We start from the raw sequence: 14,975 nt of genomic DNA, 5'->3' as shown, positions 1-14,975 counted from the left end.
GGACATGCAGAAATGAAGAGGAAATTTTAAGCTTCATTTCTGCGTCGTGGGCACATAGCCTTAGTGCCACATAAAGGGACACGTCAGATTGGAAAAATTTGGCCTGGTCATTAAGGGGGTAATATGGTTCTTCTGATGGATACCTAAGCTACTGCAATGCCCTGCACATGGGGTAAGCGACATAGTGAATCAGAAGAAACATACTACATTTCTAAGTGGAGGTATTTGTTAATATTATTATTACACCTACTACATGATCTTGGAGATGGCAATACTCCTTTAACTTTCCGCCCTGTGACCCCTCCTCTCCGATCAGTGAAAGGTCCCGCAAATCTACAGCTTCAAAGTAACCTTTAATCTTGCCCTTTATCTAAAAGCCCCCCATACACATTAGACTAAAGTCGGCCAAACCTGCTGATATCGGTGGAATCGGCCGCCAGTCTAATGTGTATGGGGGCACCACAACTCTTCCCCGACAAATTAGGTCAGGGGAAAGAAGGATCCGGCCTGTTGGATTTCGATTGGCTGATCCTTTTCTTTTCCGTGGAGATAAGTCGCTGCCAGTGAAGTATGTCAGCGCTCTCTCATGGAGACCATTGGAGCGCTCAGCCGAGATGAATATTCCCGTGTGTGGGAGTGAAGGGAGCAGGGATGCAGTATGTTACATAGATGTTTTCATTAAACACTGCCTCCCCTGATAAGAGAATATTTGGGTGGTTGTGGGAGAGGGGCTCTGGCATCTCCAAGTGCTAGTAAAGTACCGTACACATGACCTTACATAAGACTGGTCTTTCTGCTGCTGTATGATCCATTTTTATGATGGGCACGGTGGCTCAGTGGTTAGCACTGCAGCTTTGCAGCGCTGGGGTCCTGGGTTCAAATGCCACCAAGGGCAACATCTGCAAGGAGTTTGTATGTTCTCCCCATGTTAGCGTGGGTTTCCTCTGGTTTCCTCTCCAAAGACATCCTGATAGGGAATGTAGATTGTGAGCTCCAATGTATTATGTTGCTATGTAGACTGCCTCAGTACAAGGAGGCTTTGTTCACACACAGCGTTTCTGCTGCGTTTCTTTCTGCAGACAAGAAACTGCATTTTACAGCACCAGAAAAAGCTATGCGATCTCAGAAATCTTATGCACTTCCTTTTTTTAAAAAAATCTGCAAAATGTTGAATTTTTGAGAGTTTTTGTAGCTTTTTTTGTAGAATTGTTTTCACCCATAGAAAGCAATCAGAAAGCTTTTGGGGAGTAAAACTACCTTTATTATACATGTACTATAGACAAATCACACATGTAACCTGCTAAAGAAAAGCCGCAAAATCTGCGTTTTGATCACAACATTTTTACTGCCAGGACAGCAGGTTTTGGCTGCAGAAGAAAAACAAAGCTGAGTGTGAACATGGCCAAACTTCATTAATATGCTTTCCTGATACAGTTATAAAAAAATGTTAGTACCCCTATTTAGTTTTCTATCATATCACTGGGAAGGAAAGCGTCATAATCAAGCGTACAGAGGTCTTGCTAGCACCGAATGCGTGGATACTTACATACAGAGGCACTGCTGTCTGGCTCAGCTCCATCTCTGCAACTGTAAAGATATCAAAATGGGAAGAGTCACAAAACCATTTTCTGACCAGAAGAAAAAAATGACATGTTCAAATAAATGTGACAACAATAGGCCAGGTAGATCTGTTACATTTTTCCTCTTCCTCAAACACTGCACCCAAACAAGCCTATTGAACAGTAAGGTGTGTATTTCTCCAGGCCACTGCTGGTCTTATCTAGTTCTCGGTGTCACGCATGTGACTGCTACATAGATACACGCCAGCGGACACACCACTCAGCAGAACTCGGTAACCGTATACCCAGGCTCCAGCCTTGTGCTTACAGAATGAAAATTAACACTGTGACTTTTATACTCCACATGATGGACGGTGATTGAGGTTTCCAGCATATCAGCCTCCTAAAAGAAGCAGGTGTGAGACAGTTTAGTCCATAAAGCTACAACATCTCTTCTTCCTATGGGTCAAGTTTAATTTTTTCTTTTTTTTAGCTACATTTTTTTGTTTATGATTTTGAGCTAAAAAGCAATTTTTGCTTTCGAACTAGCCGTGCCGCGCACACATCACAACACAACTGCAATACAACTATTGCAGGAAAAATGGCAATATCCCATGCCAAGCCAACGCCGGATTAACTTGTCAGCCTTTTTTTTGGCTCATGTACAAAAAAAAATCCATCTTTACCAGTATGCCAGATCCTATGTCTCTCTCAAACGCAATTCTGGGTTTAGACGACACAATTATGGCTATTAAATAACCGTCAACAGCACACAAGCCGATCGTCTGACGTTCAATGGCTCGTTTACACAGGTCAACCAGAACTCATTAATATGAGCATTAAGTGGATATAGAATATCAAGCTATTGGGAACACAGCACAAGGTGCTGCCGATAACGCTCATTTTTAAGCCTTGATTAGATGGTCCGATATCAGGAACAAGAGCTACTACGAAAGCCTGTGTCTCGATCATTGGCTCATCTAAATTTGCCTTTAGATTCGTAACAATAATCATAAACTTATTATAATATAATAAAAGTACAGACAAAAGAAAATGTAAAATCATAAAATGAAAAAACATAGTGAACCGTGTCAATCGTAATAAGTTGGTTCTCCCAGACCTAGACTTCCTATACTAAAACCATTACACAGTAAATATTAGCAAAGGTCCAAAACACCACACAGTAATAACTACAAAAAATATATACGGTACACCAAAATCTCCAATATCATAAACCGAGAACCTAAAAGCAGAAGTACAACTAAGGGAATCAGAACCAGAGGTAAAAATTCCTGACTACAACCTGGAAAGACCAATATTACGTCAGTGGTGGTCCGCCTCATGCCACCCCTGTATGATCATCGTTTTTGAGGGACTGTGCCGGACACATCCCCTTCATTGTTTACCAGACACAGGTATATACTTTCAGCGTTGTGCCTCGTATTACACTTCTCTATGGCTTTGTCCTTTTCATGAAAATGAGCAGGGCTGTGGAGTCGTAAGCCAAACCACCGACTCCTCAATTTCCATGACACCGACTCCGACTCCACAACTCTCTCATACATGGCTCATGTTTAAGTGATAAATTTACTCTAGCACAGATTCATCGCAGCTAAACATCTAGACCCTTAGATCAGGAATAGGACAGACATTTATAGTCAGTCCATTTTAAACCAATTCCGATTCCGACTCCACCAAAATGGACACCAACGCAGACTCCGACTCCACAGCCCTGAAAATGAGACTGAATTGTAATGAAAAGTATGGAGCTGCTCATGGTAAGAGGATGTGGTGCTCACCGGAGCACAGTGGCCTCGGCAAACAGTTGATAGCCAGACCGGAAGATCCTATATTGATGAACTATTGTAAGGACAGGATAAAAGTCCCAGGTAACCCCTTAAACTAAAAAAACTAGCCATGTAGTAGTTTACTTTGGATAGACAGACACAAAACAATTCCTCCGCAAAGTTCACTGCAGTGCATAACCTTGTGGGACTGCCCGGCCAATGGAAGTCGTGGCACGGCTGTTTTCGCATGCACGTCTATTTTTCTATAAACAAAAGAGTCTGTACGGAGCCAAGTCACGATAATGCTTCCTGGAACACAAAGTGTGATTATGTGATCCCCTTGTGTTCTGCTCACAAACCTGCTAAGCCTACAGCTAATCGCTTCATGGCTATAATGGCAGCAAAGGTGAGGTCCTATGTTCTCATCTCACGTCGGTTTACTGATTACACAGGTGCTGGTGGAATACGCACAGATCTGACACACAGAGGTACAGGATAAAACAACAGGTTACATAATATACAGTGCAGCCGGTAAATGTATCACTACACATAAAAGGTAATGACAACACAACAAAGCTAATAAAATACACAACTTTCATTGAAACTCCAACAGTGATACAACAGTCAGAACAGTCAGCTCTTCACAACCCTCCAAAACCAACACTAAACTCTGGACATCAGTCATATGCCTACCATAAAGAAGATCTGGAAGAAGCCCTGAATGACCGAACATCGATAGATCCATATATGTTATTGTATGAACCTTACAGATGGTAAAAAGATAGCAAATGTGAGAGCCCCACCTCAGAGCATAGTAATGAGACACCAACTGCATTCAGCCTTTTTGGTATTTGAGGTTAAAACTGTTAATATTCATCCACTGGATGAGGAGACTACCACATTTCTAAAGAAATCTAAAAAGCACCTACAGTAGTCAGGTAGCTGAGATTAGGGTATGCAAGGCTTTACTACTCTGTTCACTTGCTATCAATAGGGATTTTTTTTTAACTGTTGTATATGTCACTGTTCTCAATCAGGAATTGTTGCTTTGTTTTTTTTTTGCGCCTCTCCATTTCTGTAAAATGGTCCATTTCTTCCCCGTAATTATATATAGTCCTTTAAGCCAACTAGGTGTGGGAGAAGAGAAGAGAGGACCACGCCCACTTGGATAAAAGTCTAGATTCATATACAGGGGAAAAAGAGCAATGTTAAAATGGAAAAATGCAAAAACAATAGGAAAAAAATTATATATATATTTATTTTTTATTTATTTATATATATTTTTTCCTATTGTTTTTGCATTTTTCCATTTTAACATATTGCCCAGGAGAATGGAGAATTTAAACTAGGTAAAAATATTACACATTTATGGAAAATGTCAGGTCCTCTTTACAAGTAGATAACCTAAAAAAACATTTATTAACAATCCACATGATAGAGGACATATATAATCACTGACAGCCCGATTGTTCGGCCTTCCTCTTCAACCCTCAAATGACCAGAACAAGAATCCAAGCTCCCCGCTCATTGCACGACCGTCATAAAGAGGAATATGAATGGAATGACCGTCACTTTTCCTCCCTGTCCTTCAGTTAAAGTCTATGGTGTTTAGAAGACAGCAGTCACCTGTTTCCATTACACCATGCTGTGCCACCATACCTAATTAATAGAAACCCCCAAAATCCTCAGCATGTTATAATAAAGCCCTGTGGTTTCATCATGCTTTTCCCTGTTGGATGTTGCTCCCTTTCAAGCAATCTGCATTGTATCACAACCCAATTTACAGACGGTGATCAGGCGTGCAGCCTATCCCAAAGGTCCGGCCCCTCCCAAAGGTCCTGCCCCTCGTGATTATAAAGTTATAACATAGCCTAGCAATATTCCATTACATGAAAATATCCCTTTAAATGGACAGGTAATGGTGTTTTTTCTTCCTAGGGACATCAGTGAATTTAATTAACGACTTATCCATTATCACTTTTATGTTATTTCACTATTGGCGAATGATTAATTTATGTAGAAAGAATTAGCAGTAGTGGTCACATTTTAGTGTGCTGAGCTGTCAGCTAAGCGACTCTGCTCATAGGTCTGACAGGCTGGAGCCTCGGGGGCTATTTGGTTCACATTTCTGTGACTAGGGTGTACCGGGCTCAGAAACACTCCCAAACCAAACCTTACAAGTGCTCATACTTTGGTGAGACTTTTCCTATGTTGGTCTTTTAGTGAAACCTTTGTGGGTATTGAAATTAAATATCCCTGAAAAGGACACAGAATGAATAAATGAATAATTTTGCTCCAAAAAGCTCGCTAGCAAAAGCTCATCAGCATATACTCCGCATATGATTTCTTTCACTGCACGTTGCTTATATTATTATGCCATAATTTCGTAGCCATGAAAAACTAATGAATAATATAACCTTTCCATATTTATTGCATAACCAATGGCACTGGTCCTGGACTGCAATCTTTGCTCCGCTATGTCTAATTTATGAGACAAAACTTCTTAATTGGGAGTAAAGCTTATTGTCTGTGAAAAATACATTTAGATTAAACTGTGTTCACTACAAAAAAAAAAGCAGCTTATTTTATAATGGTAGCACTTAGGCACCATTAGCTTTGTGTGTCCATCATAAAGCTGTAGCTAGGAATTCCCATTCAGCAGAATCGCCGGTTGCTCCTCTATTGCTCTTTACTTTGATGTTGTATTTAGCCTCTACCAGCAATAACGCATACAGATCTACAGCCCAAAAACCCTGAAGGAAGGCTTAAATCATACGCATTAAATGGCTGAGAAGAAGCATAATTAAATCCCATAAAATGTCAATGGGGAAAGCATCAAGGTCACAGCATTTTTAAAGCCAGGCAGCACGACAGGTTTCTGCAGGTTCTGGGGTGACTTAGTCCCATTGGGTTCCTCTTCGCTTATAAGTTATAACTTTTTCATTTTTTTTGACAGATACAGTTGTACAACGATTTTTTTTTATAGTTCATGTTGTAGTTTTTATTGTTACCATTTTAAGGTCCATAAGACCTTCTCACGTGGCAATAAATGATTTTTTATTATTTTAGATTTTATTTACATGCGTACACATTCATGTACTTTCAGATTTTTTTTCCTTAAATTGATCTATCTAGGGGACTTGAACTTGTGATCACTTGATCATTTATACAATATATTGCTGGGCTTCAGAGGTGCATAAAGATGGCAAACAAAAGGGCCTTCAGTAGGCACCGCAGATGACACGACTATGCCATCGACACCTTGCAATCTTGTTGGCTGATAGGATTCCTTCCCCCATTTACAACCTCTTAAAGGAGTTGTCCAGTACTTTTATATTGACGGCCTATCATTACGATAGGTCATCAATACCAGATCGGTGGAGGTGCAACAGCAGGCACCCCCAGCAATCATCTGCTCCCTGGGCCGGAGGCGGGCCGATGTGATCAGTTGCGGAGCGTTAAATGACCAAGGGGTGAATTTGCAGTACCCCGTTACCGCCACTAAACAGTTGGCAGAGCTGTGTTGTTCTGCTCTGAACACTTCGGTGTACTGCCGCCAGCACCAGAAACAGCTAATCAGCGGGGTGGTGTCAAGGGTCACACCCCCAACAATATGGTATTGATGACCTATCCTAAGGACAGGCCAACCCCTTTAGATGGCGCTGTCACAATTGACAGCAGTATCTAGGAGGATAAACAACTGCTATCAAAGCTAGCTCCGGTGGCAGCTTCATACATGCAGTGTGCACATGGTTTGTACACAATGGCCTCTAATGGGTCTGCCAGCACTTTGTTAGATTAACAGAGGTAGTAGAGCTAGAAATAAGTTGGCTTATTAATTATATATGTTTGGGGATCAGTTGTTTTTTATTACATTCAGTTCCAATGGATCGTCGTTATTTACCCACAACACCCATTACATCTGTAAATACTGCTTTACAAATGATTGCTTGTTGGCCATGAGATGTAATTCTTTGCTCCTGGACAAATTAAGCTTTGTTCCTAATGTTTTGAACTACGTTAGGCATACGTGTTGGCATTTTCCTTCATTCTAGTTTTGGCCTTTATCTGGCATATATTTTAGGAGCAGTATGGCGAGATAAAAGTTTAGCGAGAGAAGAGTTTCTCTAATTTTATAGGTTATTAGTCCACTGTTTAAAAATAACAAAATGAGATTTACTTACTGACTGCTGCTCTACAGCTTGTGACCATGGAAGCTAGTCGCTGGGCTCAGTGGTCATGCCAAGGTAGACTGCATAAGACCACTGAGCCATGTTTCCAAAGAACAGGAAAGGTGATGAGAAACATGGCAGTCAACCTTTTAATCAAGTGCTCTTCAAGAGATAGCTGTACTCCATCAAATATCTCTCTCGCCTCCCCAACACATAGACCCGGCTCCATCAAACTGTTCCGGAGCAGCGAAAACTACTTCCAAGCACTGGCAGCAACTTATGACCAAAATAACAAAAAGGTTGGCATTAAAATTTAAAATGCATGACTCATATCTCCCCCAAAATCATCTGTCGGGGGGGAGAGTCTGGATGTATACATACATTAGGCCACGGCCCCACTATCAGTATTTGGTCAGTAATTTTTCTCAGGAGTAAGAGCCAAAACCAGGAGTGGACCCGTGATAAATGCAGAATTGGTAACTTGTTTCTATTATACCTTTTCTCTGATTGTTCCTCACCCGGTTTTGGCTCCCACTCCTGAGAAAAAATACTGACTGAATACTGACCAAATACTGATAGTGGGGCTGTGGCCTAAGGCCGGGGTCACACAGCCGATGATTCTCTCATGCAAGAAAAATCGGGCCGATTATGCCAATTTCACTCGGCTCAAACTCTATCAGAGTTTGAGCCGAGCGTCATCTTAGCTTGATACATTTCTCTCACATGGGAGAATCACAGCTCAGGTGCAGAGAAGATGGAGAAAATAATTTCTCCATCTTCTCCATTGTCTCAGTCCGCGGTGCAGGCCGATAACATCCGAGTGCAGTCCGATGTTTCACACGCACCCACAGACTTGTATGGGTGTACGTATTCCGATTATCAGATACACTCACAGCGTGCTGCCGAATCGGCATGAGAAAACAATCGCAGATCTGCACTGCCCCATAAAATAACACTGGTCCGAGTGTTATCGGTAAAAAGTAAGAAAGCATTCAGTCATGTTATACGCTAGTGTGAGCGAGCCCCAACAGTGGCACTTATGTAATAAAAGTATATTTAGGCGATTCAGTTTGTTAACTCAAACTAGAAAAAACTTAATTTCTGCCTCCATTACACAGAAACTGAAGTTTAATCAAATATACTTATCACAGTGCGCCCTTGACGTGGCTAAACAGCTCAGACACTGGTTTTGCATGCATCGCTTCATTCACTGGTGATTGACAGCACTGACTGGCCTGGAGCGAGCACTGTCTGAGGTGAAAGCTCAGTCAAGCTAGTGCTGTCAATCACCAGTTAGGAGGGAGGGCTACGCAAAAGTCAGGGGGTGGGATGGTGCACTGAACCGATAAGCCACTCCAAGGGTGCACCAAGTACCCTAATTAGCATTACGGGCATGTTCACATGGATTTTTTTTTTTCTTTTTTACATGGAAGTGGATCTGGTCCTCATCAAAAAGCAAATACACTTTGAATGCTCTTTGATGTAGATTCACTGAAAATGCATGTAAAAAATCTCCATGTGAACATAGCATTGAGATGCAATTATTTGTGCTATAGCCTCCACAAGGCGCAATATGTACAATATACAGTCAGTTTGGATGAACATACTCACTACTCACTAAGTTCAAATTTTAAAAACTTGGAAAGCCCTTTAGTACCACAAATGCTTTCATTTGTTTCATATTTAAATATGCAAATTGCCTCTTCAGAGAAAAAGTGGACTTGAACACTATAGCGCCACCTATTGGAATAGAAATATGTCTCAGGTTACATTTACAAAACCTTAAAAAAAAACTGACATCACTCAGACCAATCTAATTCAATAAGACTGTTTAGATTGTTTTTTGTTTTTTTTCATGGACGGAATACGTGAAAAAAATAAAATTGCAGAATGCACTTGTCTACCTCAAAGTCTCACCTAGTCAAGTCTAAGGCTGCGCAAAAAAAAAAATCATATTACATATGGCTCAACCATATAGCATTTGATTTTTGTGGATACGTTGCAATTCTATGAAATAGGAAAATGTATTTGGTAAATTTTTAATGGCTGATATGGACTGAATACAGATGACAATGCAAATGAAAAATCTTTTTTTCTGGATGACAGACGATTTTTTTATACGCTCGTGAGAACTTAGCCGAGGAGAAATAGTTTATTTGGTTTTTATTATATTCAGAATATTTTATTATCACTGGGGGTGCAAGAGTGCCACAAAGACTATACCCCACGACAGTCTGGAGAACCCCAAAGACGAGGACCGCAACAGCCTGGAGCACAACAAAGATGGAGGTCTGCACCAGTCAGCAGCAACCCAAAGGCAGGAACCAGTGACAGACAGGAGCTTCCAAAGAAATACCTTCATGTCAGCCATGATCGCACCAAAGACAGGCATCAGAGACAGCCATGATTGCACCAAAGACAGGGTTCCGAGACAGCCATGACTGCACCAAAGACAGGCTTCCGAGACAGCCATGACTGCACCAATGACAGGCTTCCGAGACAGCCATGACTGCACCAAAGACAGGCATCCAAGACAACCATGATTGCACCAAAGACAGGCATCAGAGACAGCCATGATTGCACCAAAGACAGGCTTCCGAGACAGCCATGACTGCACCAATGACAGGCTTCCGAGACAGCCATGACTGCACCAAAGACAGGCATCCAAGACAACCATGATTGCACCAAAGACAGGCTTCCGAGACAGCCATGATTGCACCAAAGACAGGCTTCCGAGACAGCCATGATTGCACCAAGGACAGGCTTCCGAGACAGCCATGATTGCACCAAGGACAGGCTTCCGAGACAGCCATGATTGCACCAAGGACAGGCTTCCGAGACAGCCATGATTGCACCAAAGACAGGCTTCCGAGACAGCCATGATTGCACCCTAAAGACTTTTATCCACTAGATCCAGGGGCACCCTGATGATAGGCCTCAACAAGAGCCGGAAGCGCCTTGAAGACAAGCCTCCACGAGTGTAAGGCACAAACAGCTGTCAAATGGAACTTTTCTCACAACAAACTAAGATAATGCAGAAGCTCGAGGTTAATCCTGAGAGCCAGCGACAGATTGTCAAGGGCATTTTGCCTTAAGTAAACTTGAGGAACAAAAAAAAAACAGAAGCAAAATCATGTGTTAGAAAACAGAAATTATCCTCTCAGATCTAAGGTCAATGAGTGGCCAGCAGCAGACCTCACGGGAATGAAGATACGACACTCCACTGACACGTGACTAGTAATGACCTACAAGGCCACTAATCTAATTAGTATCATGGCAGCTGTCCACAGAACCTACAGTGCTGACATGCGGGCGACATGGTGGACGTGTGTGTGTGTGTGTGTGAGAGTGAGTGAGTGAGTGAGTGAGAGTGAGAGTGTGTGTGTGTGTGTGTGTGTGTGTGTGTGTATATATATATATGTATATGTGTGCGTGCATGTGCATATTGTATATATGTGTGTGTGTATTATATATATATATATATACACACACATTTATGTATATACACACACACAGACAGACGGGAGTATATGCACATCATTATTGCTGTCTGGCATATAACTGATGTGTACATAGGCCATATATGTGTGTAGAAAAATGCAAATGTACATTTATATATTCAATAAGAGAAATTTAGGAAACAGGGTTTTTTTGTTGCCCATAGTAACCAATCATAGCACAGCTTTCATATTGTATTGTTTATGAAAAATGAAAGCAGTGTTATGATTGGTTGCTATGGGCAACAAAAAGTGTTTTTGTTTCTGTTTACAAAGTTTCATCCAGTTTATATTTGTCATTTCGATTTCCTGAGTCAAATTACATCCAGACTATAAATTGAAATAAAAAAGAAAAGATTTTTCTTAATGTGACCATAGCTGTACATCCAGCAACGGTCCACTAGCAATGACTGAAGCCAGCTCGGTCCAGTGCTATTTAACTATTTCGATGTCACGGTTAATCATCAACATTGGTCGCTCCACTAGGGAAGTATGGGAAATGAATGTGTTACCCTGGCAGCCAGGGTCATTCTGAGGTATTGCAGTATAGGATATCCCATTACTTTATGATCCATGAAGATCCCAGCCATAACACACACGAGTGATTCCTGCTCTCCAGTCTCTACAAAGTTTATACTCAGTAGCAACTGCATGGGGGACATTATACAGCACCACTGAGCCATTTCCATATCTCCCATACACTTCAACAGGGATTATGGGGGATATTACTATTGTAATATCAAATAGACTATAAATGTTCACAGTGGGAAAAGTAATTTCATGTTTAAAAGGAAACCTAGAAGGTCCGATAATGCTATTAACCTGCAGGCTAATAGTATTATGAAGGTGCAGTGAAGAAAGTAAGGCACCCAGGAGAATATTAACTTTATTTTTTTATTTCAGTCATGCAGGAGTGCCCGGAGCAATTACAGACACAGCTCTAAAAGAGGAGGCAGTAACCATCCTCCAGCACTGATTGACAGCCGGCGCTACAGTGCATCAGTGCAGAGCGAGCTGTCAGTCAGAGCCGGGCGTGCTTACAGTCACCGGCCTCAGAGCTGTGAGTGGTGACCATAGCTGCGCTCTCACATCTGTATGGCTGAAAGCCGGAAAAGAAAGAAATAAAGTCAATTTTCTCCCGTGTGCCGCACTTACAGTACTGTGGCCAGGCAGCTTCATAATGCTGTTAACCTGCGGATTAACCGTATATGTGCAGGTTAATAGCATTATCGGGCCTGACAGATTCCCTTTAAGACAGTCAACATTATCACAAGGTCTGTAGTGACAAGATGCACTCCATAACTCCATTCTGATGGGGCATTTCGGACCCCATTCTCAGAATCAACAAGAGGCCCATAGGTAAGACCTCCAACAATCAGCAAGTTTATTACCTACCCTGTGGATCGGTAATAAAAGTCATTCCTATCCTAAAAAGTTAAGGATGGGAATAAGGATTGGTCCTTTTAAGTGACCGTTCACATGAGCAAATCTTAACATTCAACATATTATAAACAACAAGGACCACTAGGCACTATTGGTGTTTTCAGTCTTCTATCTCAGGGGGGTGTTCAATGGGAAGTTAAATAATAATCTTATCCAGTTTGCCTAACACTTAGCTTTTATTTATACTCTATAATATTTTCCAATCTATGCCGCATACTTTTTTTCTGCTAAGCAAACTTCCATTTCCCATTTAATAACAAGGTCAGTAAAAGCTCTGAGAGATAAGGATTATTTTAAAAGCCAGGAATACATTAATATGTTAAAGGCTATGTAGACCTTTGTACAGCACTTTTTATCGTTTATTTGCTTTCTGAATGCAAAGTCAAGAGACTTTCTAAATATTCTTCTTTAAAAATGTTCTACCATTTTGCTGCAGCAGTGTCTGTAAATCCTTTATCTAGCTGAGTAATCTGCAAAAATGTTACAAATCTGGCAGAGATCCTGGCTCTGATGGCTCTCCCTGTTTTCAGGCCACACATCCGTGTGTCATGGTCCAGGATGCACGGACCGGCCGCAGGTCTCCCAACCCGAACTCAACTGAGACAAGATAATAGAGTCCATCAAGGTCAAGTCAGGAGCCTCGCAGCAAGCCCATGCATTGTCGTCTGGCCCTAAAGATAGCATCAGGGAAAGCTTTGTACAAAGGTGTCCAGTGTGAAGACAGGGAAAATGGCACAGAAAACCATTTAAAGATCAGGAGCAAAGCATATGGAAAAGGAATAAGTACAGAACAGAGACATTGCTGATACATGAGCTAATAAAGATTAAATAGGTTGTCTAGTACTATGGATAACAGGCCAATGTATTTTTATGTTGAAAAGAAGTTTCTTTGTAAATACCTTGTGCTGCTGTTACTGCCTGTGAGTGGCGCTATCCTTGGCAGCTCACAGGAATCACGTGACCTCCGGCTGCAGCTGGCTCTGACATCCGCTGATGTCACGTCAAGGTCCGGCTGCAGCCGGGCGTGACTCAGTGCTGCGCTCCACGGTGGATGCTGGGTGTGACGCGCGGGGTAACCCCGCCCACAGCCCAGCATCCATGGCTGGGGCCGCGTCACTGATGGCATGCCTCACTTGACGTGACATCAGTGTGGGGTCAAGTGATGCCTGTGAGCAGCCAGCGATAGCGCCGCTCACAGGCAGTAACAGCAGTGCAAGGTATTTACAAAGAAACTTCTTTTTAACATAAAAATACATTGGCCAATTATCAATGGTACTGGACAACCCCTTTAAACAAAATATATCCACTGGGTAAAAGTTTTCAAATAGCCGATTCAGCCATTGTACAATTCGTATTAATTTGAAAAAAGCTAACTGCACACAAACTTTAACCCCTTCACTACCTGGCAATTTTCTGTTTTTGTTTTGTTTTTTTTCATTTGGTTTTTTCCTCCTCCTCTTCCAAGTGCCATAACTTTTATTTTTCTGGTCATATAGCCATCTGAAGGCTTGTTTTTTGTGGGACGAGTTGTACGTTTGAACGATACCATTGAGTTTACCATATACTGACGAGCAAAAGGGTAACAATGTTTAGAAATTTTGCTTTCAGGCTCCATATCTCACCATCCACTACTGCTACGAACTATTTAGCATATGATTAGTTATGCAGAGTCTTGTCATGTCACTGCATTGTTACTATTTTTTGCTCCTGGTGGTGGAAAAATATTTTTCTTCCTGTATACTACAAAATACAATCCTGTTCTCACATTCCCTAATAGCTCAGTGTGTGATCAGGTTGATTCCCAAGCGAAAGGTCACTGGTTCCAATCGAGGAGCAGCCATGAAGAATATTGCCCAAGAAAAGAGAAACCACATCATCCCTTGGCCAAGAAAATTGCCAAACTGCATCATGCGTGTGCCATGACAGTTGGAAGAATACGAAATGTAGGTATATCAGTTCTGGTGTGACAAACACAATAGAGATGGCTCATATGCTCCATAATAGTGAGATTACAGACGGCCATGCAAGCACCGTGCGACGCACGTTACACAAGTCTGGAATGGCAGCCCGAAAAAAGGTGACAAAGTGTGGGCTTGAGTTTGCAAAAAATGACGAAAAGTGGACAGTAGAAGATTGGAAACAGGTGACTTGGATCGATGAGACGAAAGTCAATAGGCTAGGCTCTGATGGGTGCAAATGGGTCTGGAAGAATCAAGGGAAATAGGGGCTAAAGGACTGAGAAATTGAAAGAACTTTCAAGTTCAGTGGAGAAATCCTCATGATATGGGGTTGTTTCACAGTCAAAGGCATTGGATACTTGACCAGAATCGATGGTGGTCTCAATGCTGAGCTACATGTGAGTATCCTACAAGACAAGTTACTTCGTACATTTGAGTACTATGGGTATGAAAAGGAAGACACGGTGTTCCAGCAGGATAACGATCAGAACCATACGTTGAGATTGGCATAGCAATGGTTGAATGACAATGAAGTAGAGGTGTGGATTGGCCCCACAGT

The 14,975-nt window shown here is 41.8% G+C and overlaps 1 protein-coding gene across 2 annotated transcripts in view; it reads right to left on the bottom strand.

Annotated features, from left to right (window-relative positions):
- Positions 1-14,975, bottom strand: part of ARHGEF28 (Rho guanine nucleotide exchange factor 28) — a 254,074-nt gene that overhangs the window by 208,055 nt on the left and 31,044 nt on the right. For both annotated transcript variants that reach the window (XM_073679786.1, XM_073679797.1), the window contains exon 2: positions 1,547-1,587. In XM_073679786.1, the coding sequence (XP_073535887.1) occupies positions 1,547-1,579 (33 nt within the window). In that variant the 5' untranslated portion in view covers positions 1,580-1,587. The remainder of the gene's footprint in view (positions 1-1,546; positions 1,588-14,975) is intronic.

The sequence above is a fragment of the Phyllobates terribilis genome, unplaced genomic scaffold (assembly GCF_046119375.1).
Source record: "Phyllobates terribilis strain yellow unplaced genomic scaffold, ASM4611937v1 Scaffold_1__5_contigs__length_1240528914, whole genome shotgun sequence".
Lineage (NCBI taxonomy): Eukaryota > Metazoa > Chordata > Amphibia > Anura > Dendrobatidae > Phyllobates > Phyllobates terribilis.
This window is presented reverse-complemented; position numbering and strand designations above follow the sequence as displayed.